We start from the raw sequence: 25,666 nt of genomic DNA, 5'->3' as shown, positions 1-25,666 counted from the left end.
ATCATTTTCCTTTAACTTTTAAAGCCCTATCCAAGAAAGAATAATATGGAAAAAAAAATTCTTTGGCCAATGAAGGGAGCTAGGCCATCTCAATCTAAGGTATAGTAACAGGAGCTAAATTTATTCTATTTATCTTTGGATTATTTGCCAGCCCTCAAAACAATATCTAACATAGCCAGATTGCAAAAACTGGGGGTGGGGGAAGTAAGGTGAGAGGTTAGAAGGTGATCTAGAAGCAACCAGGAGGCTTCTTGGGGTTGTGCTAAATACATTTGTTTGTTAATCTTAGTGAAAAAGATTGAGGGCAAGAGGAAATGAAAAAGGGGGGCGACAAAGGATGAGATGGTTGGATGGCATCACTGACTCAATGGACTTGAGTTTGAGCAAACTCTGGGAGATTGTGAAGGAGGGGACGTCTGGAGTGCTGTAGTCCATGGGGTCACAAATAGTTGGATAGGACTTAGCAATTGAACAAGTGAAAAACTTGACTGTTAACCCACAGAAGGCCAGTACTCTTCCCTCGATCACTACTCAGGAGAAACAAAAAACACTGAAAAGTTTCTTCAGGACTTAAATTGTTATATTAACCTATCACCTAATTTAATCTTAAGGGACATTGGGGGAAACATTGCCCATCTCTTGGTCTAAATGGAATGCATGCTGTTGGAGTCTACAGAATTTTCAAGGGAAGGACAAGAATGTTTCATGGAAGGGCTCATGGTTTCAAACAGAAACTGTATCTAAAGTTGTAACATTTCTCAGACTGAACCACTTACTCTAAAGGGGCTCACTTTTTCCCTTTCCTGCCTGTTCATACATTTTCCTCCAATGTTTCTTTTCTAAATAGAGTCCTTGTTTTAGTTAACTGTTCAACCAGAATGATCTTTCCTTACTATGTACACACAGTACATACCCTATTTTCTCTACTCTGAAATTTTTTGTTTTCCTGGGGCTCCATCAACCAGGCTTGATTTTTTTTAAAAAGAACTTTATTGAGATATAACTTACATGCTGTAGAATTGACCCCTTGTAAGTGTAAAGTTCGATGTATTTTAGTAAATTTATATAGTTTTGCAGTCATCACCACAATCCAGCTCTAGAATAATTCCATCAACCTTATCTCCTCTTGGGTCCATTTGCAGTTAATCTCTGTTGCTACCTCTAGCCCCAAGCAACCACTGATCTGCTTTCTGCTTCTATAGATTGACTTTTTTTTTCTTTAAAAATTCATGTAAAGAGACACTATCTGAGATGCTGTGATCCTAATTGTTTCGTTTTCCATGATCGCCTCTTTCAGTATTTGAATTATCAAAGTGAAAAATCTTTAATATTACTTTGAAGTAATTTTATAGCTTTGAAGAAACTAATGTATGAGATGATTTCAAATTAGTTTATACTCTGTTCTTTTTCCTCCTTTCGTGAATTGTGCTTTCATTCCCCAGCTTGCCCAGCAGTGTGTCTAAATGAGTGCAGGTAGCTGAAAAAGAAAGTTGCCAAAAGCAGCCCATGCATTTTGTAACCAAAGAACGACCTCAGGAGTGGTGTCTGTGAAATAGGGTATAGATTCAAACATAGGAGGTAAAGCTAAAGCTAGCAGCTTCCATAAGAAACCATAGAGTTTTGTTTCGTTTTGTTTTATCTGCAGCTTGCAAACATTTCTTACAGAAAATAAAAAAACACTAACTTTAATAAAAGAAAAAAATATTATGAAGTTATATTTCATAAAAAACACTTAGTGATCAAAATAGACTTAACAAAATGAAAAGGCACAGGTGAAGCAAAATACGAGCAGTACATACCTCTGCCAAAGGACATGTTTTGCAACAATAAGACAGGCAATTCATAAGTGGGCAAAAGATTTGAATAGATATCTCAAAAAAGAATATGTGTGAATGTCATGTGAACTTGTGAAAAGGCATACTGAGCATCAGATGTCATCAGGAAAATGCAAATTACAACTGCATTGAGGTACCACTTCACATAAGCTGTGCTGTCACTTCAGTGGCATCTGACTCTATGTGACCCCGTGGACTATAGCCCACCAGGCTCCTCTGTCCATGGGATTCTCCAGGCAAGAATACTGGAGTGAGTAACCATTCCCTTCTTCAGGGGATCTTCCTGACTCAGGAATCTAACCTGCATCTCTTATGTCTCCTGCGTTTGCAAGCAGGTTCTTTACCACTTGCACTACCTGGAGAGCCCTGCTGCTGCTGCTGCTGCTAAGTCACTTCAGTCGTGTCTGACTCTGTGCAACCCCACAGACAGCAGCCCACCAGGCTCCTCCATCCATGGGATTTTCCAGGCAAGAGTACTGGAGTGGGGTGCCATTGCCTTCTCCGTGGAAAGCCCTAGGATGACTAAAATTTTAAAGATATAGTACCAAATGTTTGTGAGGGTGTAGAGTAACCAAAACTGCTATATGTTGCTGGTGGGAGAGTAAAATGGTACAACCAGTTTCTGAAGCTTAAAGTGCAAAAAACTTCAACGTATAACTTTGCCAAAACACGAAAATTGCTTACTTAAGAGTGTACCCTTACTCTGCGTATGTGCCTGCTAAGTCGCTTCTGACTCTTTGCGACCCTATGGACTGTAGCACACCAGGCTACAGTCTCTTATGTCTCCTGCAGTGGCAGGCGAGCTCTTTACCATTAGTGCCACTATCTTATGCAAAAAAAAAAAAAAAGGGGGGGGGAGGATGGGTTTGAATTATTGAAATGCATTGATCTTGACTATGCCCCATAATAACCCCTCTCCCTCTTTTTCAGATACCTCACCACTAAGGTGAGGACCTTAGTTTTTTCTTCAGTCCAGCTATATATCAGATATTGTTTTGGGTCCTGGCAACTAATGCAAAGATAAATAGAGCAAATTTCATTCCTGCATCTGGAGATGAGTCTAGGAAGGGAGTCAGACATGCCAATGTGATTGTGATTAATGCAACTGTGGCAATGTGATTAATGCCAGAAGGTTAGGAGAGCAGAGAAGGGTACCCCCACCCCCCAGGGTAAGTCAGGTAGGCTGCCTGGGGGACAACTGATCCCTTGTAAAAGCTTAGACACCTTGTAAAAGCCAGAATACTGGAGTAGGTAACCTTTCCCTTCTCTAGAGGATCTACCCAATCCAGGGATCGAACCCAGGTCTCCCACATTGCAGGCAGATTCTTTACCAGCTGAGCCACAAGGGAAGCTCAAGAATACTGTAGGGTAGCCTTTCCCTTCTCCAGTGGATCTTCCGACCCAGGAATCTAGCCGGGGTCTCCTGCATTGCAGGCGGATTCTTTACCAACTGAGCTATCAGGGAAGCCCCCAAAGCTTAGATAAATGAGACTCATTCTTAGACATGGTGGGAAGGGCTCTTTGGAAAAAGGTTTCAGAAATGGGCAACTTGTGATCCCAAGTGCTGAAAGTTGGCTGCTGGGGGAGGAGGAGGAGGAGGTGGTAGTGAGGTGGGCAAGTCAGCAAAGGCCATATCATGAAGGGCCCTACCCCAGCTAAGGAATTTGGACTATATCCTGAGAAGAAGAGGAATTGTTGAAGCCTTCTATCATCTTGTCTTCCTAACTGGAATCTAAATTCCATGCGATTGGGGTCTGTTATTCATCTTTGCATCCTTTGTAATGTCTGGCCATGGTCCTAGAATGGATAGGACGTGGAGTAGGTGTTGATTGATCTGTAAGGCTGTGTGATAGTCTCTTCCAGTCTTGCAGGCTTGTTTCAAGCCGTATTATTAAACCGGAGTGAGTCACAGCAAAGAAACTTTTGGAATGGAGGGGTGGGGGTCTCATTACACTCTGGGCATTGTGCCTAGGCACTCCCAATTATTATTTAATCCATGTCACCCCTCCTTGCTCAGATTTGCCAGTGACCTCTGATTGCTCTTATGATAAAGACCAAAGTTTACAGTGGCCTGTCTACAAGGCTGCTGTTCACTGTCTGTGGTGCTTTTGACCTATTTAATTTCTATTCATTTCTCAGGTCTCACCTCAATCACAGCCTTCCCTGCCCCATGACTCCCCGTAGCAAATGGGCTCTGGCAGCTCAACTCTGTGTGCTCGTCCCTGGGATCCTGTGATTATTTGATTTCTATTCTGCCTCTTCAAACGTATGAGCTCTGTGATACCTTTCTATTCCCTGCACCTACAATGCCTAAATTTAGTGGATGCTTGAATTTTACGTAATCCATAACAACCAGACCTGGAACTCAGGGGTATCTGACAACAAAGTCTCCCTCTTTGTGCAAATAGACACTCAGCAGGCCCAGGGGGCCGCCAGTGCAGCTCAAGGGTGCGTTTTTCCTACTGACGTCAGTGTCATGGTTCTACCTACCTGTTGAGTAATCAACAGAATGAACAGGCTAGTGGTTAAGGACATGGGATCTGGAACCAGACAGTCAAGCCTCAAGTTCCTCCTCCACCATTTACTAGCTGTCTTACCTTAAACAGGCTATTGAATCTGTTTGATTCAGTTTCCTGGAAAGTGGGATAATAGTACCCAGTTTATAGGATTATTGTGAGGATAAACTAAATTAATCCATAAAAAAACATTGCTACTAAGCACACAGAAAGTGCTCAGTAATTGTTAGCTGTTACCATTACCACTGTCCATGTATTCCTTCCTATTGTCTTACTGTAATCCCAAATTACATCCAGAGGGCCTATGTGTGTGCATGCTCAGTTGCGTCTTACTCTGTGACCCCATGAACTGTAGCCTGCCAGGTTCCTCTGTCCATGGGATTTCCCAGGCAAGAATACTGGAGTGGGTTGCCATTTCCTCCTCTAGGGGATCCACCCAACCCAAGGATCAAACCCGCATCTCCTGCATTGGCAGGCAAATTCTTTACCTGGTGAGTCACCTGGGAAGCCTAGAGGGCCTATGGCGATTTTTAATTATTTTATGGAAATTCTCTCCTTGCATGAAGCCATCTGCTCTAAAGTTCGAATTCAACCATGTCCTCTCAATTCAAAATCGGTCATTTGTGTCTCAGCAGAAGCAGTTTTCTAACTCTAACAGTAAAATATAGTAATACTAGTACTTTTTGCTGTGAATTTTGAGGTTTTTAAGATTCACATGTTTCTTCACACCTCTGCTCAGTTAGGAAAACAGTAGTGCGGCGTAGTAAAGGATACAGTATTAATAGCACTGTTCTCCCACACATCAGGGCTTCCCAAGTAGCTCAGCTGGTAAAGAATCCACCTGCAATGTAGGAGACCCCAGTTTGATTCCTAGGTCGGGCAGATCCCCTGGAAAAGGGATAGGCTACCCACCCCAGTATTCTTGAGTTTCTGTTGTGTCTCAGCTGGTAAAGTATCCGCCTCCAGTGTGGGAGACCTGGGTTCAATCCCTGGTTTGGGAAGATCCCCTGGAGAAGAGAATGGCTACCCACTCTTGTATTCTGACCTGCTGAATTCCATGGACTGTATGGAGTCTCAAAGAGTCGGACGTGACTGAGCGAGTTTCACTTTTCTCTCACAGATCACAACCCTTTTCCCCAAACTAACCACCATGTTATTGAGCTATTTGAATAACTGACCTGACTCCACAATCCCACCCCAAGAAAACCCTAATTGGGAAGTCCTTTATGTCGCCATATCCCCCTATTCATCAGGAGATGAGAACAGGTATAACTTACAGGAAATTTAAAAAGGAAGAAAGGGAAAAAATAATAATTTCACATATGTAACAGTTGCATAACAAAATTTTAACATTTTTAACATGTTCCCTTATAATGGAATTTCCTGTAAATATTTTTTATTCCTTCCTTGGTTTTACATTGTTGAAATTCTTAACTAGTTTCTAGTGGTTAGTGTCTGAGTGTGTGTTTTAGTGACCTAACTGCTTACCTTGCTCTTAAAATAGCTCCTGGCTTGTATTAAAAGATGAGAGAACTAACCACAGTACATTTGCCCCTCCCTGTGCCAGACATTACTACCTGCTGAGTTGATGTTGCAAATCCTCACAGAGCCCTGAAATTACAGGCCCATCCTGGAGATGAGGAAACAAAGGCTTAATGAGATGAAAAATTTTTCCTAGGCAGCTGGCATGTATCAGACCTTGTGTGTCTAGGCCCTGGAGGTGCAGGGGTTAACGAGATCAGGGCATAAGGGATAACGAGAAATAAGCCTGGCAATTAAGTTGGGATTATAAATGGAAGACCTCAAAAGACTGGCTGAGGGATGTATAATTAATTTTGCAGGTAGTGTGGAACTAATGACATTTTGTACTTCCTCCCACTTTCTCAGTCCTCAACACTGGGCAATCAGTGATGTAAGGAACCTTCCAGGTGATTCCATTGCTCACTCGTCTGAGGACCACTGGTGTAACGCGTCAGTGGCCATGATGTAGAAAGTATCAGAAAGGCGAGAAGGAACTGGGGGAGGCTGGTGCCAGAGCCAAGGCAGAGGTGATTAGGGCATAAGTTTGGGTGGCTTCACTGGAAACAAAAAGGGAAAACGTGAGCTTTTTTTCAAGGAAGAAATGATAGCACTTGATGACCCAGCAGAGGCAGAACTGTAAGATGGGAGGCCCACGAGTGGTAGAGCTGCATTATATGCCTCAGTTGGCTGAACCTTATTATTGTGCCTTAATTTATAGTAATTTAATATGTCTCACACCCATCAATCTGCCGCTCTTAACTAGATTCAACTTCCCTATAGGAATAAAATTGTACCAGATGCTCAATACAAATAATAATGTTGACCATGGAGTGAGTTATTAAATGCCAAGAACTGTTCCCTATGCACTTTATAGTCATTATCTCATTGTTGTTCATTAGTTATAGATGTTCATAAATTGCCTTCCCTCAGTGTTCAATCTAAGCTGCACACCACTATAAAATTAATGTTTCCAGACACTGATCTGAGAGACTGAGAGTCTGGGCTCAGGAGTCAGACAGCTCTAGGCTTAAACTCGAAGCCCCATCATCTACCAGGCATATGTGGTCTTTGAGCAGGTTACTTACCCAACCTTCTGCCAAAACTTCCCCCAGCTGTATTACAACAAGTATTATTAATACAAGGTGGGTGTGATCATGAGTGGAACTCTGAGGGTTATTGTGAGAGCTAAACAAGAAAATTATTGCGCAGTGCTTGACATTTGAAGTACCGAATAAATATTGGTGATACAGATGTCACTCCCTTTCTCAGAACCTTCACTGGCTCTTCTTGGTCAAGAAAATAAACTCCTTAATCTGGCCTTGAAGCTTACCTCCCCAACCTTTTATCTGATGGTTCTTTGCATAAACCTAGTGCTTCAGCTAAGCTGGTCAGTGTCCCCTAGATGCTCTAATTCACTACCACATCCCAACCCTTGGTTTTCTTCTTCCGCCCGTCTCATCATGTCCCTCAGGGCCCATCCCAGTTGTCAGTGTTTGTAGAGCCATCCTCACCAGTCCTTCATCTGTAAAATGAGTAAATCCTTCCAAACTCTGGAGCTTTAAAGACTTTTAATGTTCGGTGGACCCTCTGCAGCAGTACACGTTGGCCCAGGACAACTCTGTCCGTGCCCAGCCTGCTTTTCCCACCCTTCGGTAAGTGTAGGGCTGTGCTGGGTGCCCAGCCCAAAGCCAGGGACCTGCTTTCTTAATGCTGGTGATAGACACTGGCACTTAGAGCTTCTTGGTCTTTCCTAAGTTCATTTGAATATGTGTTGGCTTTGTTTTCTCACTCCAGTGATGCTGATAAAACTTCCCTTATAGGAATAACAATCAATTTGTAAAATAATTATTACTATTTGTCTTCTCAGGATGAACTTGACCTCACAGACAAACACAGGGAAGCCATGTTTGCACTTCCAGCAGAGAAAAAATGGCAGATATACTGTAGCAAGAAAAAGGTAAGATATTCATGATGATTGTGGTTAACTGGAAAGTTATCATTGTTTTGATGCTCTTTGCTCTTCCATTTTACCACCAGACTTCGGGCAGTTCTTTATAATGTAAAAACCGGATCGAATGTGCCCAGTTGTGGCCTTAACACTGCATGTGGTAAAGGGCTAGCTCCTTGGATGTTGATTTTATCAACACTCATTGCAACCCCCTTACCTCACACCATTATTCATAACCTTGTGTATGAGACCCCTAAATAACATCCGCTTACAGAAGGTTGAAGTGTTTTTCCAAAACTTGCCCTTTACATGAAAGTTTGTATGTAGGTAGGTGAGGACCAGCATTGTGGTTTCACAGCTGTAGTTTTCCCTGCTCTCTGTGACTACCTTCGAACAACTTTCCATTTGGCCATCTCTAAGATGTGGCCTTGTCCTCGTGGTGTGAAGTGGCTCTCCATCCATTTCACGTTCCAAACTGGGGCTGGAGTAAAGGGGAAGGCGCAGCTCCCTACCCCCGCTCTGAGGGCCACATCGGGAGTCCCAGACCTGAGTTCCCCCACATCCCACTGTTAGCTACATGGCCACACACCCCTGCCAGGAATGCTGTCTTATTCTGAGTGGTCATCTACACACAAAAGCTGAGGATTCTGGTACCTTTGGAGGAGGAGAGAAAGGAATTCATGGGGTAGAAAAAGTACTTAACTCTCTTCCCTAGCCTCCATGGCACTAGGCACCACCCATGGACTATGTCTCCCGCAGTAAAGCTCACTGTGCCATCTTTCAAACCCGGTGGCAGATTCTGCAACTGTTCTCTCACCCATTTTTGGAACCATTTGTGTTCATGGCCAGCTTTTGCCACTTTCCTGTCTTTTCTAGGGGAGACTTACATCAAGACAGGGAAGCAGGAAGGGCAGGGTTGGTTCCTAAGGGAAACGCTACCTCTCCAACCAGAGTGGGTGCTGGATTACTCACCTCTGGAAGCAAAGAAACTGGAACAAACTATAACAATCCAGTATCTGGAGAAGATACAGTATCAGCCAGGGAAACCTTTCCTTAGTGGATTAGGATGCATTTGGGGACCTCCATTTGCCCCCATGGTTCCCACCCCCCGACACCCCTCCACCCCACCACGCTGCCTTGTGTAATTGGCATGCCCCCTCCTGGAAGCGTCTCTACAGCAGGGAACCTTCCTATATTCCTCTCCTGCCAGGCTTTATAACCCTTGTAACACCAGCATCTGATACCTGGAAGTGAAGGTATAATGAATGAACCACTGAGTTGTTTGGTTATACCTACCTCTCAAACAAACTAAAGCACATTTAATTTTCCATGTGAGCTATTGTAATTGATAAAACTACATGTGGGATTTTGTTCCAGGGGTCTTTGCTGAGAGATGTGTCCAACTGTAGCCTCTTAAGATGACTTCTGAGCCACTAAGATCATGTTAAGCATTAACGATTCCTAATGCAGTGGTAACCAGTAAGATGTGTTTGTGATTGAGTATGTCCTCTTCTTTCTGTGAACATCTTACCAATGGGAAGACCTCTATTCTGTCAAACTGATGGGTCATCGCTCAGGAAAGAGATTTTAAATGGAAAGAATTTTAAAATGAAAATTAAAATGTGCTCTGTTCTGATAGTAATAGTGTTGAATGGTCTTGAAAACAAGAGAACTTTTCAGGCAGCTGCCTTCAAGACCTGGCCCCTACAACTGAGAAAGAAAAATCCTTAAGTGCCTGAGTACACAGAGGACATTGTCTATTTTGGCTCAAACGAGCACAGATTTTTTTTTTCTCAAAATTAGGAAGCAACGTGGAGTGGAGATTGAGAATATGCATTAGAGGAGAGGAAGGGGCAGGAGAATGGGAGCAGCTCACCGAAGGGAAAGTTTTCTTCTTTCCCAGATTTTATTACACCCTTGACGGCAATTGAAAGTTAATCATGGAAACTACTGCCCCTTAGATTAGAAACGGCAAGCCCTGGAGGATAGAAACGACCTTGGCCGCACAGCTGCTGCTCATTTTTCAATTTCCTGGCCTATCAAATCCTCTTTCAGAGCTTGTCTCCTAAGTGCGTGGTGGGGTTGGCTTTTTGTAGGCGAGTGGATGTAGATGTGGCCACTGGCCTCGGAATCCCATTTCCTGACAGATGGGTTATTCCTGCGAGTACCTGGCCCAATTGTGCAGATCTTTGGGAAAGCAGTTTTCCGGCTAGCTTCATTCCAGCAGCGTGGATTCCCTTTATGACTTAGCAATAGTGTGACTGAGTGGAAAAGCCATCTTAACTCTTTGGGGAATCCTGGGAGTTTATAGATCTGCTTCACTTTAAAATGGCTTGACTGAGGATTTTATTGATTAGAGCTTCTCAGACTGTTAAAAGTATGCTGTGCTTCAGGTCTACAACTGACCTTTTGGGACCCTTTAATAAATAGAGAAATAACGCAATAAGAGAACACAAAACCCTTTGCATGAAAAGGGCCTGATGCTTGGCCCTCTTCAGAGAACCTGGCCTCCTTCAGGATGGGTTGCCCGTTCTCAGAAGGGAGCCCACGGTGGCCATCCTTACCACCAAGAACAGACTGTTTTCCTTGGACCGTCTCTTGGGTATAGCCTTTTCAAATCAGACTTGTCACCAGCAAGCCTGACCACATCCATTTCTCAGGCCAAGGGAAAGCTACACCCCCATGGCCCCTTCAGACTTTCCATCTTTCAAGATTAGAACTCAGAGCATCATAGATGTTCTCACACATAGTGAAGCCATAGAGTAAGGGTCCATGAGCGCCAACAGAAACAGAGCTGGGGAAAAGCAGACTTTCTGCATAAAAGTGCACAGCAGTTGTGGAGACAAACGGCACTGGGAACTGAAGATGGGGCCTGGCCTTCCTTGGCCAAGTGGCTCTTTTCCATCCAATAGAGACTTGAGTCCCAGCAGTGGCTATCTGCTTATCAAGCTCTGTGTTCATTTCTCAAACAGCTTTATCCGAGTCCTCTGATTGAAAACCCATTTCCAAAGCCAAAACGAAAGCTGCAGAAGTGTTCCTGAGGCTAAAAGAATTGGAAAGAAATTAATTGGAATTTTGCCTAATTAAGTAATCTGGGGGGAGAGCAAGAGATGGGTGTTGCGGCCTTGTTAAAAGTCCAAACAAATCTGTAAAAATGACTAGAGTGGTTTGGTCAGCCATGGTTTGTTGTATGCAGCAGTCCACTGTCAAATTTTTTTAACTTTTACGAAAGGTCCAAGGAAAGGCTCTGTTGGAGTTGGGGGTATTTTCAAATAGGAAATGTTTGTGGTTCTTATCTTTAAAGGTAATTCCCTTTTTAGTTCCAATCACAACATGCTCTTTTGTTTAAGTGAGGTTTTTCCCAGTCTTCAGCCAGAAACTGCATCTGTTAACAATCTTTTGGATTTTAAACTGAAGCTTTTTAAACAATGAACCATCTGACCACGAAAGGCATCTGGCCATGCTGTATTTGCTTATTGTTAACATGATTGTTAAACCCTGGGAAAAGTAAGGAGTAGGTCTTCAGAGAGGAGAAACTAAGATGATACACACTGTATTATGGCAACAGCAGTCTTACCAGCCCAGGCAGAAATCTTCTTTAGTCACACTTCTTCACAGGAGCAGTTGCAGTGGTTGTGTCACTTAACCAGTCCTTAAAAGTGTCCAGAAAATGCTTTTTCCCCTCTCCATGAGCTTCAGAGTTCACAAAGTCAGTGGATGGAATTAGAAGCTGTGAGCTGTAGTAACATCAGATATTTGAGGCAAAGATCAAAATTTGATGACTGCACCTAATGTTTCCTCCACGTATTTCTGATCCCTAAGCCAAGGCTTAAGTAAATGGCTCTGGATTCTCCATATTACATTTCTGTATCTTTTGAAGTCAGCTTTGGAGAAGGTGAGTTTTTGCTGTGTTGCTGAGTTTGTTTGACTCTAGTTTAGTTAAATCACTCAAGAACCTTGTCTTGGCTGCAGTTGAGCCTTTCAGCTTTGTGGGAAGTGCTGATCTGGTGCTAGGCATGTTCAGAAGACATCAAGGAAAACTGGCTGAGAATTCTCCTGGTACCTTTTATTCACTTCCTTTATTTGGTTTGCATATCCTTATTAGATCACTTCCCCAGTCTATTCCACAAGAAGGAATTCTCCTTTACCACATACAAAAAAGCAATGCATTGTGAATGGTCATAAGATCTTTCAGATGCATTCAGAGCACAAGGAGGAAGCGGTTTGATCAAAACAGGGATTTAAAGGAACATATGCTAGCAGTGGAATTAAAGACAAAGGAACCATCGGTCTTCTACAGGACTGTCAAACAAACCAGCTGTACAGCAAGGAAGTGGAATGTTGATACGTTAATGGTCTGGTTGTTCCCAGTCTCCTGGTGGAAAGCAAAGAGGGATAAGTTAGGTCTCCTCTTCCCTGGAGAAGAAAATGGTAACCCACTCCAGTATTCTTGCCTGGAGAATCCCATGGACAGAGGAGCCTGACGGGCTACAGTCCATGGGGTCCCAAAGTTGGACACAACTGAGCAACTAGCATGGTCCTTCTTTACCGTAATTATTTGAATATTCAGTAGAATGAGCCTTAGGTTTTCAGGTGCCCACTTTGCTAGATGTTGGAGATTTGGGAAAGAGAGAAAACTAGGTATCTGTAACTGTTTCTCGACTTCTTTAGAAGTGCCTGGTTTGGTCTCCTACCATTGAGTTTTCACCCTGATAATGGATTCCAGTTGGGCTTTATGCTCCTAAAGTGCTAAGAGGTTACAGAATGTGGCAGACTTAAAAATGATCAGAAATAAGACTGGCCTCTCTTTCTGACTCTGCTTCTCTGAGAATACATGAGGGAAGCACAGTAACTGGAGGAGAGTGGGTATCACTAGGTTCTGAAACTCCCTGCCTTGTTTACATATTCCCCGGCTGTGAGAGGTGAGGATGCATGTTTAATCCCAGACTGAAGCAGTGAAAAAAGAACAAGCTTTGCAGATCTGGTGTTTCAGCCAATGAAGCAGTGCCGTTGGCAAAGGGCTAGTTGGTTTGTGTGTCACCCTGATGTGTACTGAGTATCTGGGGCAGAATATTGGCTCGATTCTGAAGGTGATTAAACAAGTCGGATTTCCTGGAGTGGATGGTCCAGGTAGAAGCAGATGACATCAAATAACTGCCAAGTCTTTCCATAAGCTCCATTCTAAGGTAAGCAGACCCTAGGGGACAGAGGAAGGAGCCTCCAAGCCTTGGGGTGTTCGTGTGTGACGGAGACACAGTTCCTTCATCACCGTGACCACTTCCGGGGCTGTGCTAGCAAGGGAGCTAATGTCATGCTTTCATCCCGTCGTCTCGAATGGGCTCCTCTTCCAGCAGCCGAGCTGTGTTCACACACACTGTCCAGTTTCCCTCTTGTACTTTGTTCTTCATCCCTTCTGCCAGTGCCTAAAAGTCAAGTTTAGACTGTTGGGTAATCTGATCTTTACTAAACACAGTTTCTAGAGCTTGTTAGGAAATCAATGGAGAGGCTTAAAATGAAGATGCTGAGGGGAAGATTGAAATAACTGAGGTTTATTCAACCCAGAGAGGTCAGGTGAAAACACCAACTCAGGCTATTCACCCGGTGTCCATAGCAGTGAAACTGTGGAGTCGGTCACAATATGGCCAATTCTAGTTGGTAAAGAGCAGCTGCCTCAAGCCCTCCCAATAAAAACTCTCCTGCCAATCTGACCTTCCCCGCAAGGGCCAACCAGTCTTCCTTTATGATTTAGGGACTCAAGGGCTAACTCCTGGCAAGACAGGTAGGGGACAGCAGGACTCTGTTCCCACATTCTATTATTAGTTCCAATTCACTGATACCCAGGTTATACTGTTCATAAATGTTTTGAACATTGCCCTAAGTATGAGATGCTGATAGATCTTAAGATGGTGACCAAAATAATTTGATAATATGTATCCAGAGCCTGGAACATGCATTTTCCAGGAGTTGATCTCATGGTAGTGATGAAAGATACAGGCCAAGAACTACATGTGGGGTGTTCTTTGCAGTGTTGTCTCTGAAAGCCAGTGATGGTCAACAACTTAGAGGGGGATGATTATATTATAGGATGCAACCCTAACAGTATGGTTGCTGCTGCCATTGGAAAGTCATGCTTTCAAAGAAATTTTGAAGACCTGGGAAATTGCTCAGGATGAAATGAAGGTTTAACAAGAGAAATAAAACTGTAATTGGTACCATCAAACATATGCAAAAGAAACTTTCTATATCTATAGAAGTAGTCAGACAGAAACTGTTGTTTGGTTGTATCGTGGGTGGGGTTTATTTTGATTTGTTTTTTCTTTATACAAATATATCCCAAATGTACCAATAGTCATTATTTTCACTTCTACCTTAGGATAAGTTTTTTTTTTTTTTATAGTAAAAATAAAATTGCTCTTTTTAAAAAATATGTATAATATAGTTTGTCAGGTTTCAGTCAGAAAAGCGAGGCTACTAAGAGAAACACATGCTGGGGGAAATCACATGCAAAGAGATTAACCCTTATGTAATCACAGAAACTAGCTAAGCACTCCCTGTAAAGCTGTTGTCTTTGCTTCTAATGCTGGAGCTTTATGTCCCTGGAGCAGGCAATTGGAAGGGAGGGTGGATGTAAAGAGAGGGGAACAAGGACAGGCTGGAGTCTACGGGGACAGACTGACTCATGTGGCAGGTCCCACTGGCTGACCCTGGACTGGGTGTCCTGCAGAAGCCTGAGCCATTAGTCATGGAGGTCAACACACACACACACACACACCCCAGCAAAGGAGAAGCTGGAGGAGGATCCAGGGGAAGGTGGAGCAGTTGTATACCTGCCTACTGATTCACACCAATGAGGTGAGCCAGCTGATAAAGGGCAGTGCCTATAAACTACAAAATGGCTGCAGCTTCACTGCCACCCTGCGCATCTTCCCCATAAGAGTCTCTTGTGGCTTGCCCTCCCTGAAACCTGTAGGCAATTGGCTCAGCCTAGACAACTTGAACATTGCAAAGCCACTTCATATTTCTCTTTGAAATTAGGAGGAAAAATAAATATCATTTAAAATATAACCAGTGCTTGTGTTGTCAGGACAACTCTGGAATTTTTTTTTTCTTTTTTTCTTTAGCTCAGGGGCCCTTTATTTATTTACTCCTCCAGCGGTGACTGAAAGCGTGATGATTCTTGGTCCTGATGAAATGGCCTCAGCTTTTTGCCGAGAAGTCCGCTGAAGGGAAACTGTTTCTCATGGCCCTTTCTCCCTAAGTAGCATAATCTCATAGCCAATGCCCCGTTTTCTGTCTTTATTTTCTTTTTGTTACAAAAGCCAGTGTATCAAAGTGAGCACCAGTTTTCAGAATTGGAGTCCAAAATTCATGGATTCTCTCTGTCTGGCAGCCCTTAAACCAAAGTTGTGTCCCTGTCAAAGGCAGGTGGTTCCTGAGGATTTGCTTATCTCCTCTTCCTATAATCTTTGTCTAATAATATCATTCGGGGTGCAGTTTTTCCTCCAATGTCACCAGTTCTACCATCCCAGCTGTGCTTACTACCACTCCTGCTGGGGGGCGGCCAGATGGTCCTGAACTCATAGCTTGTGTTGTCATTAACATTGACTCAGCTCAACGAAGAAGTGGAGAACAAACTTGCCCATAGAATGAACCAAAGCATATCTGTCTTTCTTCTTTGGTACTTGGTGAAGTGAGTGAACAGTTTCTGGATTCTTCTGTTGGGATGTAGCCCTCCAGTTCTGTAGAGTTCTCTGTTTTTCAGTCTAGAGATACTACCAGTGAGAGGACTCCCCACCTCCCCTGGGGTGGATTGCCTCCAACAGCTTTTCCATTAATGGACCTGCCTGAAGGTTTCCTAAATTTTGCCCCTTGCAGTTGTTATAAACTTCAGCATAGTGTGACTGACTGTTTTTTCCATCATAAATAGAAGCAAAGTAATAACTGTAAGAAAGACTTTGCATAGTTAAAGTCCATCTAAAGGGTAATCTGAGAAGGCAGGGTACCCCACTTATTAGCTAGCTGTGTGACTTGGGGCATATTTCTTAACAGCTCATTTCTGTCTTCTCTATACAGTGAGGTCAAATTCATAAAATTGTTGTGAAAACTGAGAAAATATGATTTTGAAGTTGTCAGAGAACTTGGGGCATGGCAATCTTAATGTTATAGCTGATAATGTCAGTGATGGTGACAGTAATTGAAATACTGGTATGGACTGAGTTTCTGTTCGTTCGCACTCATGCTAGCCAGAGATTCAGGTCCATATTCATAAATAATGATACCTGGGTTTCTTAGAACAGCACCTCTCCCTTAGTTTCTTACAGGACATCTCAAGGTGGAGATAGTAAGATAGGAGGGTGCATTGTGACGATAAGGGAAGAGACCAAGAAAGTCTTCATTGTGAGTGTCAGAAATTGTTAAAGAGGGTCCCCATTTAATTAAGAAGTTCTAGGGATTTTTTGCCTTACTGATCAATGGGGCTGTCCCTTAACTTCTGAGTAGAACCTTGAATCTGATTTCAGGAGCATCCTTAATTTATGTCTTGGATAATGGAGGCGAAAAGGAAGTCAAATTCCACTCCACTTCCTTCTTTCTTTCACCCACATGTCACTGCAGCACTCAGTCCCTGCTGACCTTGGGTAACCAGTGGAGATGCTCTCATCATTGAGCTTGCCTGGCAAGCAGTCGTGAACACTACTTAAACTCTGGGGAGTGGACATGTATGTGGGTCAAGCTGTGTTGTTAAATTAAGCTTCCTTCTTTGTGGCCTAGGAAAGGCAAGTGGTTAGTAAATATCTTCAGTTTTCAACATAAAACAATTAAAGAATATTTTTAGATGACAACATTGCAACTGTTATTTTTGCAGTGGGGAAAAGTCCCTTTGTAGTACACAACATCAAGAGGTTCCATTAAACGAGTCAATATTCACAAATGAGTAACGTATTAGGTCAAAATGAACTGGATTCACAAGTTCTCTGCTCAGCAGCAAAATTTGTTCAAAGTTGCAGCATTATAATCTAATAGTGCATTCTAGCTGTATGATTTCTGAAACTAAGCTAATAAAACAAAATGTCAGTGTTAAGGAAATAATAAAAGAATGTTTCAACAAAGTAGCAGATACTGTTACTATTAGGAGTCTTTTTATTGAAGTATAGTTGATGTGTATTACTACAGAAGTTACAAGTGTACAATGTAGTGATTCAGAATTCTTAAAGGTTATACTCCATTTATAGTTATTATAAAATATTGGCTATATTCCCTGGGATATACAGTATATCCTTATAATTTATTTTATACATAGTAGTTTGTACCTCTAAATCTCCTACCCAGCCTGGTCCCTCTCCCTTCCCTCTCCCCACTGGTAACCGCTAGTTTGTTCTGTATATCTATGAGTCTGCTGCTTTTTTGTTATATTTACTAGTTGGTTGTATTTTTTAGATTCCACATGTAAGTGATACCATACAGTATTTGTCTTTCTCTGTCTGACCTATTTCACTTTAGCGTAATGCCCTGCAAGTTCTATCCATGTTGTTGCAAATGGCAGATTTTCATTATTTTTTATGAATGAGTAGTATTCTGCTGTGTATACCACATCTTCTTTATCTGCTCATCTGTTGATGGACACTTGAGTTGTTTTCATATCTTAGAAGTTATAAATAACGTTGCCATGAACATTGAGGTGCATGTATCTTTTCGAATTCGTGTGTTTGGTTCTTTTGGATATATCCCCAAGAATGGAGTTGCTGGGTGATACGATAGTTCTGTTTTTAGTGTTTTGAGAAGACTCCATACTGTTTTCCACAGTGGCTGTTATTGTTAGAAGTCTTTTTTTTTTTTTTTTTTTTTACTTTATTTTACTTTACAATACTGTATTGGTTTTGCCATACATTGACATGAATCCAGCACGGGTGTATATGCGTTCCCAAACATGAACCCCCCTCCCACCTCCCTCCTGTTAGAAGTCTTAAACTTAATTACCAGGGTGGACTTTCTGGGTTCCAATAAATTGATATTCTCTAAAATTTCTAAAAAATGAAAACTAGCAAACTTCTAATAACTTTCTCCTCAGTCGTGTGATAAACTAGTTTATCCTGGTTGATTATTCTTGTGTGTGCAAAAACATATAAAATATAAAAAACACCTGCATTTAACAAATGCTAAGTTTTTTAATACCGTGGATTTTTAAGAAAGAAATAAAATGTGATAAACATTGTTGAAACCCAAAGGTGACCTCTATTCTGAAGGTGATATGTTTTCCTTTGCCCATATATATTTCTTTCTCTGAATGTATGTATCCATTGACAATATATGGTATGTCTTCATTTTAACTGCCATATAATGTTTCATTATATGAATATGGCGCAGCTTAATTATTTTTATCCCTCTTTGAATAATATCTGTTTCCAAGTTTTCATTATTTAAAAAGAAAATTGCAACAAACATCCTTATGTATAGGTTCAAAAATTTCTCTAGGGTAGGCACCTAGACATGTAATTACTGTGTTGCTTGGTTTGAACATTTTCACCTTTAATTGCTCTCCAAAGTGCTTGTAATTGTTTCTACCTGAAGCAAATTAGTCGTCAACCATCCAAGGGCTTGGTATAGTTGGAGGGGGTGGAACTAGTGTTTGTATGCCCTGATCAATCACTTTACATAAGTTTGAACGTTTTGGGTACAAGATACTGTCATTAAAGTTCTTCAGTTTTCTCTCGTATAGCTTAGCAAATCAAATTAAAGTACAAATTCCTGGAGTAGAAAGTAAACATTTCATTTAAAAAAGAAAAACCCAAAGTTTAGAGAATGAAAGCATTCCATTCAAATATCCATAAAACTGGACCAAAGTACAAAATGTTACAAGTACCTAAGAATGGACAATTCCCTCAGCATTCTGTTTATTTGGTTTGACTACAAAGGAAACCGCTCTGTGTGTGGCTCACTCTTCCTCTCCTCTAGACCTCTCTGCACCCTCAGGTCCAGACCCGGGGAAGCTGTGTTTCCATCTTTAGCCAGCTCTTGACTGATATATGCCATCATCAAGCACAGGAAGTTCCTCTGAGGCCTCCGCCAATTCCCTGGAGGGTGACTGAAGTGCAGGTGCAAAACCAGCATGTCTGCACAAACAGGCTCAGTGGCTGGAAAAGCACACAACTGGTCTCTCTCTTTTCTTCTAACCAAAGCACGCTTTTCTAGGACATCTCTCCATACAAATTATAAAAGCCTCTCCCCTTTCTTGTACTCCACAATTCCTTCAGATACTGAGAAAGTGAGATGGGTAACTCTATGTTTGTCTGTCCTCCCTGCCTACAGTCGGAGGTGGTTTCCACGTACAAGTAAGTCAGTTCACGGATTTGGAGATTGCTGGTTCTTCAACCTATGATTCTTCACTCTGCTTTGTTCTTTGCAGCCTTGTGAAAACGGTGAATATGTATCTGCTCTGTGGATAGCATCTCTCTTTTGTGCTTCCTCGTACTTGTATTTCTTCAGTGAGGAACACCCTTCATCCAAGGCCTTGCTTCCCCTCTAATTAGAGGACAGAGGGAGAGAATGACCCTGTGTTTTGCACTCACTTACTGTCTTTCAAACAACAGTGAAAACGAATAGGCAACATATAGCTGAGACAAAGTAAGGTATCTTGGCTGGACAAACCAATTACCATGGAGTCATGGGGGGTGTGGGGGTTGTGTGTCCTGTGGAGCTCTATTTTCCCCTCTGGAATGGGGGCTAAAGAAGCAAGCCCCACAGCTTTCACTCTGTTCTGTCCCTCATGCCTGCATCTGTGCTGTGCTGTGGGAAGAACACTCTTGCTTCTGCTTATGGGTTTGAATGGAGATCTTGGGAGAGCAGTTGTTCTCAGCTACCAGAGAGCAGCTATCTTTGGCTTCCAAATCTTAATTGTTAAGCAGATTCCTTTTGACAGCTCAGCTGCAGGACACATTCCATCATGTGTTGATTGCAGAGTTTGGAATACATGACAATCTTGGAGCTCTCACTCTTTGTCATAGAATACTTGTCAACAGTACCATTGTGGAACCAGGGTTCTAAATGCAACTCTGTGAGACCCTTTGAGCCCCTTGCCTCTGTGTTGAAGCACATAGGTATTGGTCCATTGCATTTCCAAAATTCTGCAATCTGCAAGTATAGAATTGCACACTGAACGAGTGTTCTCAGCAATCACTGCATCTCTGGAAAGGAGTATCACTATATCTCACACATGAGAATCCAGAACTAGCCTCCTGTTCTGGTAATCACCAGCCCAGGGACATGTAGCCCATGAGACAGTCCAGACCAACATACCTCCTCTGTGTCAGTTTTTCTTTGGACTGTGGCTTCCTTCCTTGGTTAATGGAGTTCACTGTGAATAACTCCAAGCAGAGATGGCAAAAAGATTTATCTTAATTACCAACTGTATAAACAACGAGGGATTGAAGCCCATAGGGCTTCGAGAAGCATTTGGAGGTTATAAATAACCTCAATACAAATAGTGTGGTAATTGATTAGCACTGTCTGCCATCACACATGATAGGAGAATGTAGCACGTGTAATAGTTATATACCCTCCTTGCTCTTGAAGGTTCCTGTTGTGCCTAGATTATGGTTGTACATAAGTGTCACCTACCATGCTTCTTTTCCTTGGGTCTCTCCCTGGTTCTCTTCAGATTCTCTAGGTCCTATGACACTCACTTTCATAAAACACCACCCCAAGTCAGCCTGACTTCAGCAGCTCCAGGAGACAGGATTAGGAAAGACATCAGTAGAAGAAAGTATGGACTTTGGATGAGAGATCAAAGAAGGGAAAAAAGCCACTTTACTTGAGTTTCTTATAGATTTCATTCTTTTCACTAATAGCTCTAGCTCACCTAATGTTATTAAATCCACGTTATGGTTGGTGCATTTCAGAGCTTCTTCCCCTTGAGAAGTAGGAATAAGCTTTGAGCTCCCAGTGTAAGAATGTGCCGCTAATAACTTCTGTGTGGGGTTCTCCAGATTCTTACACTCCAGAAACTGAGTAACGTGTGGAACAAGAAACGGGTTGCAATAGAAAGTCTACTGAAGAATACCAACTTTAAGTTAGTGTCTTAAACTCTCTTGTTATTCTTTAGTGTACTGTGGATCAACATTGACTGGAGCAGTCTTAGGATGCCATCCTTTCATCTGTCCCCATACGTAAGGAAAGGTGGTTTATGTTTCCTCAGTTTCTAAGCTCTGTTTGCCCACATCCTCACATTTAGACATTTCTGAGACAGTGACATCTTCCAGTGGATGCTTTTCTCTTTCTTTGCCAAAATTGCTGTTATTAATTCAGTTGTATTCTGAATTAAAGAGTCAGTGATGACTTAAATCCAGAAATACAGTTATGACTCTCCTTCCAGGAGACAGTTAACCCTGCTGTAGCATTTCTCACAGGCATCCTGAGAATGCTTCGCTGAATGGAACATGCCTTTATGGGCTCACTGTTTCCCCCAATTCTCTTCATAGTTTAATTACTATTTTCCAAAGTCCTCTCTTTATGGTCTCATGTTAAGTGTTATACTGCAAATCATAAACACACTTTGATTGTTTTCCCAAGAGCAGGTTACAGAACATCAAAACCTGCTTTACAGCTTTCTGAAAGGCTGGTCTGGTAGCAAATCTGGTAGCAAGATGTGAGGCAACAAAGGCCACTGACACCACTGATTGGATTTCCACACTGCATAAGGGTTTAGTGGTGTGTGTCCACACATGTTAATTTACCAACCAGCTGGACTAAATCGTACTTGGGTCTATAGCACTCCCAGATGAAATATGGGTCAAAGACTCTGCTCTTAACAAGCTACACAGAAGTAATTTGTTTTAAGTCATTGCACACCTTTGTGTCATAGACAGCAGGGAAATGTGGGCTGGTGTCATTTCTGAAAATAATAATCGGAGCCTTTTTCTTTTTCTATGCCATGAAAATGAAGGGAAATTGTCATCTAAAATTGGCTTCAGATGTTGGATTTACACTGATTGAGATGTTTAGGCTCCAGTCATTTTCCATGCCATGAAGTACTTTGCCAAAAAAGTGACTTGTTAAAATAAATGAAATAAATATCTCGTAGTTTGGGAAATGGGCTGTAAAGTCTCAGCTTTTAGTTCTAGGTGAAGATTGTGGCTATTTTCTCAGCTATATTAGCACATGAAATGCATTTTCCCTAAGGATCCTGCAGCATGTGACTTGTAAGATTTCAGTTCTGTAAGGTCAGCCAAGACTTCTTCAGGAAAGAAGAGGGTGTTGGAACAGATTGGGCCCCTGAGCTGTTTAAGAAATGCAGCTGGTCTCCTTACTGTTGAAGTCACACTGTTACTCTTTGTTTCATTGCTGCTGTTCCCACAGAGAGACTAGACGTCTTTAAAGTGGCACTGTTAATTTTGGAGAGAATAAAAGTGATAGCTGGCTGAGAAGTAGCACAAACCTCATTTTTTTTTTTTTTTTAATAGTGGTCAAGTGTCGTTTTCTTTCTGGCTGGGGGTGGGAGTTGTGGAGTTGGGGAGTGGGTCTAAACTCACTGAGTTGACCACTTGTTTTTGGTGAGGAGTGAAAGAAATTTCCTAGATGTATTCCAGGGGACTTCACTGGTGGTCCAATGGCCAAGACTCTGTGCTCCCAATGCACGGGTCCCTGGTTCAATCCCTAGTCAGGGGATTAGATTGCACATGCTGCAGCTGAAGATCCCATGCGCTGCTAAGACCAGTGCAGCCAAATGATTAATTGTGTGTGTGTGTGTGTGTATGTATACAAAAGAAGTGTCCCTGCTATTTGACCAGCAGATTTCTGGGGAGGATAGAGAACCAGGTGCATCTGTGGATATAATGAGGTAATGGGGGAGGGGTAAAGTAGAATAGTCTCAGTGGTTTCAAATCAGTCTCAGAGATTCATAAATAGAAACCATACCGCACAGACTAGGCAAGGCAGTGGAAGCAGGCAGAACTGAAGTGAAGTGGTAAGGATGGGGTAGATGTTCTTCAGCAAAATCTTTGGACTTCCCAGGTAGCACAAGTGGTAAAGAACCTGCCTGCCAATCCAGGAGATGTAAGGGAGGCAGGTTCGATCCCTGGGTCAGGAAGATCCCCTGGAGGAGGAAATGGCAACCCACTCCAGTATTCCTGCCTGGAGAATCCCATGGACAGAGGAGCCTGGCAGGTTACAGTCCATAGGGTGTGACTGGGCATGCACACACAAGCATTTGTGTAATTTAGATGTGATGAGTCTGATGCAAGGTGTTCGTCATACAGCTTGGTGTCTCCATTACACCTTTGTAGACTGTGTGCTCTCCAACCAGGAAGTACTAGTCATCTTTTATTTTGCTAAATTGTGGTTTCATTGAAATGCCAGAAAAAAAAAATACTGAATGTTCTGTCTATAGCACTCTTCAGAGTAATCTCCACTTTTCACTATTTTTGAGCTATTTAACAAATCTGCAGATTGTTTTTAATTAAAAACAAAAAACTGATCACAGTGCAAATGTTCTTGTCCATTGAAATGTCTTGTGTCTAATGCAGTTGGCTTATTGCCCTATTGTCTAGTTCTGCATCTATTTGTAAATTAATGTCTATATATCTTTGCTAACAAATTTTCTTTTGAACCTGTTGTAACATCTTACTGTTTCTCTCTCATTTACTCATGAGTTCAACAAAATCTTTGACTTGAGTCATGCCAAAATCATGCCATTTTACTTGAAAATATCATCCTTTGTCAATGCAGAATTTTAAACTTAGAATTGATAGGGAGCTACCTTACTTTAAGTAATTTGAGATCTTTAATCATATTTTAAATGAGTACATGATATGATAGTGTCTAGCCCTGTCTGGGAAAACATGCCTTGTCTATCAGTTTTACTGAACTTTATACCTGCATCCACGAGAGCAAGGGAAGAAGCAGAACTCAGGAGGTCAGAAGAGGTGTCAGGCTTCATACATGGAAGAAGTTCCTATGATGTTTGAAGAGGTGGATGTACAGGAAAGGAGCATATGTATAATCAGTGAGCCTGGGTCCTACTTCATTTCTGTCAAGTTACGTTTTAGAGATGACATGTTCTCAATCTTATGAGAAGAAAACTGATTTTACTATTGGGTTTATGGCAAACTTTGTTAAAGTATGTGTGCTTGATAAAATACAGACTGTCCATGTTTACCTTTGTTTCATGTATCTTTTATTCTAAGTCAAAAAGGTCACTTGTTGTGGTCCATCAGGAAAGCAAGAACTTGTTCTCTTTCCTCTTGCAGAGACATTCGTTCTGCCCAGATATCTATCTCAGAAGCCCTCTCAGTAGAGACTGTGTAGAGTTGAGTATCACTGGCAAGCACATTCCTTTTATAGGAATTCAGATGGCTTATATCGGAGTTATTTTTCCAAGTAGCAGATATGAGAGTGTGATGAGCGTATGGAAATTTTGAGATTTTTTTTTTTTTCTTAATAAATTGAGGAAGATAAATGTTTGCTGTTCAGTCACTGGAGAACTTTTGGCCTGGTTAGGAGATGACTCTGGGAGGACATAATAGCTTTTTTTCGAATCAATTAAATATTTGCTGGGTTATTGCTCATAGGAGAAATTAGACTTAGTCCGTATAGTTCCCAAAGGCAAAACTAAGGCCAACAAGTTCTTGGAGTTACAAGGAGACATCTGCCAGTTTAGAATGAGGTGAGTTTTCTGACAGTCAGTGAGAATGCTGGTTCCAAACAACTCTGGGCCCTTGAAGCCTACTCTCAGAGAATACATGATCGATCACCTGCCGGTGACCTTCTGAAAGGAATCCCTGTGAGGAGAAACTCAAACTAGAGTGTCTCCAGGGTCAAAGACATAGCGATATAATTACGTGATGGCTTGCCTTACAAACACGCAGATGTTTTATAGCATGAGGAGAAGTGAAGAAGAACTTTTGCTCTTCTCCTGTGATTCTAAATGCGAAATATGAAAGCTCCTGCCATGGCTAGTCACCCTCCAGTCTTTCTAGAAAATGACTGGCATTCTGAGGCTCAGGAGGAGGTGTTGGATTTCCTGGCGGATGAAGAAGCTGCTGTTCTGTAATTGTTCTTGTGTGGGCCCAACCGGATTTTGGCAGCAGTTACATTTGATGTGTAATTGTGGCCATGGGCAAAAAATGTAACCAGGGTTGGCAGTCCCAGGAACCACATGACTCTCTTGAACTGTGACAACATGGGAATTACTTTTTGAAACCAGCTGCCTGAGTTTGGCAAACTTCATACATAGGATATAGTTTCAGCCCACTGCTAGGGGTCATAGGTGAGGGGTGGAAGGACTGAGTAAAGCAACTGTCTCAGGAATGCAAGTTTGTGGACCTACTGGATTTTCTTTTCCTGATGAAAGAAGAGCAAGAGGGGAGGAGTTGGAGGCAAATATCAGGATTTAAAAGACCCAATGATTCTGTGCTATTTTTAAAAAATGAGATTTCAGGAAGCAGCAAGCTTGCTAAGAAAGTAGACTTTTCAGGGTCTGTTTCATCTCTTGCAAAAGTGCACATTACTGGGCAAATCCCACACAGTTTGTGTGCTCATCTGAACTTAAACTGGGGTTTACTGGACATAGAGTGGCTTCGAGGAGAGAAGAAAGCATGGCAAACAGTTGGTGATCAAGTAAGAGTTTTGAGGATTTTGATGTACTCCCACCCTCTTGAGAGTCGAGCTTAATCTAGCACAGAGGTTGGCAAACTGTGGCCATGGGTCAGATCTGGCCAATAGCTTGTTTTTGTAAATGAAATGTTACTGAGACATGGCAGGGCCCACTCTCTTTAAGTGTTATCTATAGCTGCTTTCTTTACCACTGAGCCACCTGGGATGCCTGCCAAGCAGGAGACATGAGTTCAATCCCTGCG

General features: G+C 42.1%; 1 protein-coding gene across 1 annotated transcript in view; it reads left to right on the top strand.

Annotated features, from left to right (window-relative positions):
* The window catches only part of DAAM1 (dishevelled associated activator of morphogenesis 1), a 178,461-nt gene that overhangs the window by 88,002 nt on the left and 64,793 nt on the right, over positions 1–25,666 (top strand). Inside the window, exon 3 of the mRNA XM_068963191.1 lies at positions 7,740–7,829. Coding sequence (XP_068819292.1) covers positions 7,740–7,829 — 90 coding nt within the window. The remainder of the gene's footprint in view (positions 1–7,739; positions 7,830–25,666) is intronic.

This window comes from Capricornis sumatraensis, chromosome 2 (assembly GCF_032405125.1).
Source record: "Capricornis sumatraensis isolate serow.1 chromosome 2, serow.2, whole genome shotgun sequence".
NCBI lineage: Eukaryota > Metazoa > Chordata > Mammalia > Artiodactyla > Bovidae > Capricornis > Capricornis sumatraensis.
This window is presented reverse-complemented; position numbering and strand designations above follow the sequence as displayed.